Raw genomic sequence first — 6,615 nt, forward strand, 5'->3', positions numbered from 1 at the left:
CTCCTAATAATGGAAACATCTTCCCCACATCCACTCTATCCAGGCTTTCAGTATTCTGTAAGTTTCAATCAGATCCCCACTCATCCTTCTAAACTCCATCGAGTATAGACCCAGAGTCCTCAAACGTTCCTCATATGTTAAGCCTTTCATTCCTGGGGTCATTCTCATGAACCTCCTCTGGACACTATCCAGGGCCAGCACATCCTTCCTGAGATACGAGGCCCAAAATTGCTCACAATATTCTAAATGTGGTCTGACTAGAGCCTTATAAAGCCTCAGCAACACATCCCTGCTTTTATATTCTAGTCCTCTCAAAATAAATGCCAACATTGCATTTGCCTTCCTAACTACCGACTCAACCTGCAAGTTAACCTTAAGAGAATCTTGGACTAGGACTCCCAAGTCCCTTTGCACTCCAGATTTCTGAATTCTCTCCCCATTTAGAAAATAGTCTATGCCTCTATTCTTCCTACCAAAGTGCATGACCTCACACTTCCCCATATTGTATTCCATCTGCCACTTCTTTGCCCATTCTCCTAACCTGTCCAAATCCTTCTGCAGCCTCCCTGCCTCCTCAATACTACCTGTCCCTCCACCTATCTTTGTAACCTCTGCAAACTTAGCCAGGATGCCCTCAGTTCCTTCATCTAGATCATTAATGTATAAAGTGAAAAGTTGTGGTCCCAACACTGACCCCTGATGAACTCCACTAGTCACCAGCCGCCATCCTGAGAAGGACCCCCTTGTCCCCACTCTCTGCCTCCTGCCAGACAGCCAATCTTCTATCCATGCTAGTAACTTGCCTCTAACACCATGGGCTCTTATCTTACTGAGCAGCCTCCTGTGCAGTACCTTGTCAAAGGCCTTCTGGAAGTCCAAGTAGATAACATCCATTGGCTCTCCTTTGTCTAACCTACTCGTTACCTCTTCAAAGAATTCTAACAGATTTGTCAGGCATGACCTCCCCTTGATGAAACCATGCTGACTTTGCCCTATTTTACCATGCACTTCCAAGTATTCTGAAAACTCATCCTTAATAATGGAGTCTAAAATCTTACCAACGACCGAGGTCAGGCTAATCGGCCTGTAATTTCCCGTCTATTGCCTCACTCCCTTCTTAAACAGGGGGGTTACATTAGCGATTTTCCAGTCCTCTGGGACCCTCCCTGACTCCAGTGATTCCTGAAAGATCACCACTAACGCCTCCACTATCTCTTCAGCTATCTCCTTCAGAACTCTGGGGTATAATCCATCTGGTCCAGGTGATTTATCCACCTTCAGACCTTTCAGTTTTCCTAGCACCTTCTCCTTGGTAATGGCCACCATACTCACCTCTGCCCCCCGACTCTCTAGAACTCTGGGGATGTTACTCGTGTCTTCCACTGTGAAGACTGACGCAAAGTACCTATTTAGTCCCTCCCCCATTTCTTTGTTCCCTACTACTTCTCCAGCCTCATTTTCCAGCAGCCCAATGTCCACTTTTGCCTGTCTTACCCCTTATATATCTAAAAAAACTCTTGCAATCTTCTTTTATATTACTGGCTAGTTTACCCTCATATTTAATCTTCTCCCTCCTTATTTCTTTTTTAGTTGTCCTCTGTTGGTCTTTGTAGGCTTCCCAATCCTCTGGTTTCCCACTGCTATTCGCCGCATTGTATGCTTTCTCTTTAGTTTTTATGCTGTCCCTGACTTCCCTTGTCAGCCATGGTTGCCTCATCCTCCCTTTAGTATGCTTCTTCTTCCTAGGGATGAATTTTTGCTGTGTCTCCCAAATTACTCCCAGTAACTCCTGCCATTGTTCCACTGTCTTTCCTGCCAGGCTTGTCCCCCAGTCAATTCTGGCCAGCTCCTCCCTCATGCCTCTGTAGTTGCCTTTATTCAACTGTAATACTGTTACATCTGATTCTAGCTTTTTCCTCTCAAATTGCAGGGTAAATTCTATCATATTATGGTCACTTCCTCCTAAGGGTTCCTTCACCTTAAGCTCCCTTATCAAATCTGCCTCATTACACATCACTAAATCTAGAATTGCCTGTTCCCTAGTGGGCGCCACCACAAGCTGCTCCAAAAAGCCATCTCATAGACATTCCACAAATTCCTTTTCTTGGGATCCACTACCAACCTGATTTTCCCAGTCTACCTGCATATTGAAATCCCCCATGATCACTGTAACCTTGCCTTTCTTACACGCCTTTTCTGTCTCCTGGTGTATCTTGTGCCCCACATCCTGACTACTGTTCGGAGGCCTGTACATAACTCCCATTATGGTTTCTTTACCTTTGTGGTTCCTCAACTCTACCCACACAGATTCTACATCATCTGACCCTACGTCAGTTCTTGCTATCGATTTAATTTCATTTCTTACTAACAAAGCAACCCCACCCACTCTGCCAACCTGCCTATCTTTACAATAGGATATATATCCTTGGATATTTAACTCCCAGTCCTGATCCCCTTGCAGCCATGTCTCCGAGATGCCCACCACATCATACCTGCCAATTTCAATCTGCGCCACAAGCTCATTTACCTTATTTCGTAGACTGCGTGCATTCAGATACAACACCTTCAGTCCTGTATTTCCCGTCCCCTTTCTCATTGTCATCCCTTTATCTGCTGTGCTTGAAGTTAGATTTCTAGCCCTTTCCAAACACTCTGTCCTATTTTGTGTTCTGGGGACTATAATAGCTCTCCTTTCTTTTCAATTTTTTCATAATTTTCCATGAAGTTGAATCTGCCCCCCAACACACTAACCTGCTGCTTTGTTTCTCATTAGTCATACTTCTTGGAGTTTTACCCTTCCTTCCCCCTGCCACTTTCTAGTTTAAAGTCCTGTTGACCACCCTATTTACCCTTTTCGCTAGAACATTGGTCCCAGATCGGTTCAGGTGGAGACCATCCCAACGGTACAGATCCCTCCTGTTCCAATACTGATGCCAGTGCCACACGAAATGGAACCCCTCTTTCCCGCACCACTCCTTTAGCCATGTGTTTACTTCCCTTATTCTCGCGTCCCTATGCCAATTTGCACGTGGCTCGGGTAGTAATCCGGAGATTAGAACCCTTGAGGACCTGTTCTTTAATTTAGTTCCTAGTTCCTGATAATCCCCAAACAGGTCCTCTTTCCAATCTTACCTATGTTATTTGTCCCGACGTGGACCACAACAACTGGATCCTCCCTCTCCAATATCCTTTCAAGCCGGTCAGAGATGTCCCTCACCCTGGTACCAGGCAGGCAACATACCATGTGGGATTCTCCATCCTGCTTACAAAGGACGCTATCAATTTCCCTAATTATAGAATCCCCTACAACTACCACTTGTCTTTTTGCTCCCCCCTCTCTTGAATGGCCTCCTGTGCCATGGTGCCATGGTCAGCTGGCTCATCCTCCCCTACAGCCCTGTTCCTCATCCACACAGGGAGCAAGTACCTCATGTCTGTTGGACAAGGTCAAGAGCTGAGGCTCCTCTGTTCCTGAACACAGGATCCCTCTACCTGCCTCACTTGCAGATGTCAAATTCCTTGATCATCTGCACTTTCTGTAGAAAATGAATGGTCTTTATTTTTTTTAAATGGAAGGATGATGTTTTCTCTGTCAAAGAATCTGATCACTGCTTCTTTTAGGATGTTGGAAACTGAAATGAGGTCAGGGTTAAAGGCAATAGGAAGTGGGACTGTTACTCACACACTTTCAGCGAATCAGGAAATGAGGCTGTCTCAGTGAAATACTCCTCCCGCCACGACATGTGCTGTGGGAGAGGCTAGAACTAGGGGAGGCAGTTTAAAAATAAGGGGTCTCCCATTTAAGACAGAGATTAAGAGAATTTTTTTTCACTCAGCTGGTTGACAGTCTGTGAAACGCTCTTCCCCAGAGTGGTCGAGACAGAGCCACTGAATGTTTTTAATGCTGAGTTAGATAGATTCCAAATTGACAAGGGAGTCAAAGGGTCTAGAGGACAGAAGAAAGTACAGTTCAGGTCACAATCAGGTCAGCCATGATCTTGTGGAATGGCAGAGCAGGCTCAAGGGGCCAAATGGCCTACTCCTGCTCCTAATTCGTATGAATCAGGGGCAAGGTTTGAACAAACATCTTTGCCCACTTATGTTTTAAACCAACAATATAATAAAGCAGGAATTTCCTCAGTGAAGGTATGAACAACAAACATCTGTATAGTTTCTCCCAGTTTTGACAGAGCACAAATAGAGTAAAAGAGGAAACAATGTGCTGGGTGTCGTGGTCCAAACACATTGCAGCCAGAATCCGCTAAAATTAAACAAAAACTAATGGGGGGAGGGTTAGAGAGAAGGGAAAAGGAGGAAATAGAGAAAGAGAGGAGAGAAAGTAATCGTCAGAAAGGAGAGGGAGGGAAAGGAAAGAGGAAGAGATCGGTGAGAAAGGGGAGAGAGAGATGAGAAAGAAAAATGTGTAACGAGGAAATGGGTGAGGTGGGGAAATGGAGAGAAAGGGGAAATGGAGAGGAGAGGAAAGGGGGAGAAGGGGAGGAGAGTAAATGAAGGAGAGAAGCGGGGGAGAAGGAGAGAAGGGGAAGGGGCGGAGAGGAGGAGGAGGAGAAGGGGAGGAGAGTAAATGAAGGAGAGAAGCGGGGGAGAAGGAGAGAAGGGGAAGGGGCGGAGAGGAGGAGGAGGAGAAGGGGAGGAGAGTAAATGAAGGAGAGAAGCGGGGGAGAAGGAGAGAAGGGGAAGGGGCGGAGAGGAGGAGGAGGAGAAGGGGAGGAGAGTAAATGAAGGAGAGAAGCGGGGGAGAAGGAGAGAAGGGGAAGGGGCGGAGAGGAGGAGGAGGAGAAGGGGAGGAGAGTAAATGAAGGAGAGAAGCGGAGGAGAAGGAGAGAAGGGGAAGGGGCGGAGAGGAGGAGGAGGAGGAGAAGGGGAGGAGAGTAAATGAAGGAGAGAAGCGGAGGAGAAGGAGAGAAGGGGAAGGGGCGGAGAGGAGGAGGAGGAGAAGGGGAGGAGAGTAAATGAAGGAGAGAAGCGGAGGAGAAGGAGAGAAGGGGAAGGGGCGGAGAGGAGGAGGAGGAGGAGAAGGGGAGGAGAGTAAATGAAGGAGAGAAGCGGAGGAGAAGGAGAGAAGGGGAAGGGGCGGAGAGGAGGAGGAGGAGGAGAAGGGGAGGAGAGTAAATGAAGGAGAGAAGCGGAGGAGAAGGAGAGAAGGGGAAGGGGCGGAGAGGAGGAGGAGGAGGAGAAGGGGAGGAGAGTAAATGAAGGAGAGAAGCGGAGGAGAAGGAGAGAAGGGGAAGGGGCGGAGAGGAGGAGGAGGAGGAGAAGGGGAGGAGAGTAAATGAAGGAGAGAAGCGGAGGAGAAGGAGAGAAGGGGAAGGGGCGGAGAGGAGGAGGAGGAGGAGAAGGGGAGGAGAGTAAATGAAGGAGAGAAGCGGGGGAGAAGGAGAGAAGGGGAAGGGGCGGAGAGGAGGAGGAGGAGAAGGGGAGGAGAGTAAATGAAGGAGAGAAGCGGGAGGAGAAGGAGAGAAGGGGAAGGGGCGGAGAGGAGGAGGAGGAGAGAAGGGGAGGAGAGTAAATGAAGGAGAGAAGCGGAGGAGAAGGAGAGAAGGGGAAAGGGGCGGAGAGGAGGAGGAGGAGTGAGAAGGGGGAGGAGAGTAAATGAAGGAGAGAAGCGGGGGAGAAGGAGAGAAGGGGGAAGGGGCGGAGAGGAGGAGGAGGAGAAGGGGAGGAGAGTAAATGAAGGAGAGAAGCGGAGGAGAAGGAGAGAAGGGGAAGGGGCGGAGAGGAGGAGGAGGAGGAGAAGGGGAGGTTGGCTGTTGAGACTTTGCTGAATGTCTCCCCTTCGCTTCTCTTTTTAGGAACCGGAGCCCGGGGCCCAACCTCCCGACCTGGGCCCCCGCTCTTCCCCCCAGCTCACCTGGCACCGACAGACGATGTCCGCATCCTGCGCCAGCAGATCCACCACTTTGCCCTTCCCTTCATCTCCCCATTGCGCGCCCAGCACCACCGTCACTCGGCTGCCCAGCTCCGGCCTCTTCAGCCGCGGCCTCTCGCCCGGCTCCGTCCCGCAGCTCAGCTCCCCGTTGTGGCCCAGGCCTCCTCCACCGGCTCCGTTCTCTGTCATGGTCTCCCCGGTTACCGTCGCTCCGATGTCCGGGGTCACTGTCCAGTGACTGACTGACTGACGAACGAGCGGGCGGGCGGGCGGGCGGGCGGCCTGGCTCCTCCCTCCCTCAGCTTTTCCCGCCCTCCCTCTCTCTCTCTCTCTCTCTGCCTGGAGAACGTCGCCTCCTTTTCCTACCGTATCTCCCTCTCAAACTCGCCCCTCTATACAAAAGAAAACCCTTTAAAGTTGAGAGAGAGAGAGAGAGAGAGATTTGCCTGTGGGATCTTGCTGTGCGCGCAAGATGTTCATTGTATTTCCTCACATCAGCATAGTCCTTACACTCCATTTACTCTCAAATTGACACCTGGTTAATCTTCACACAAATCTCTATTTCAACTACTATTCCTACTTCCGTTTAAAGTAATCACACTGTAGTTCTCCTGTGATGCCTTTCACAGGTCAGTGCATATAGACAGAAACATATTTGCATTTTTATATCCCTCCATGTTCCACTGCTGTTCTTCCACAAGTTTTATTCAAATAGCAAGTGCCTT

General features: G+C 49.2%; 1 protein-coding gene across 1 annotated transcript in view; it reads right to left on the reverse strand.

The window, feature by feature from the left end:
• The window catches only part of adss2 (adenylosuccinate synthase 2), a 95,513-nt gene extending 89,361 nt beyond the window's left edge, over nucleotides 1-6,152 (reverse strand). The window contains exon 1 of the mRNA XM_041181211.1: nucleotides 5,873-6,152. Within this exon, the coding sequence (XP_041037145.1) occupies nucleotides 5,873-6,079 (207 nt within the window). The 5' untranslated portion in view covers nucleotides 6,080-6,152. The remainder of the gene's footprint in view (nucleotides 1-5,872) is intronic.
• Nucleotides 6,153-6,615: the final 463 nt, after the last annotated feature.

Source organism: Carcharodon carcharias, chromosome 2, assembly GCF_017639515.1.
Source record: "Carcharodon carcharias isolate sCarCar2 chromosome 2, sCarCar2.pri, whole genome shotgun sequence".
Lineage (NCBI taxonomy): Eukaryota > Metazoa > Chordata > Chondrichthyes > Lamniformes > Lamnidae > Carcharodon > Carcharodon carcharias.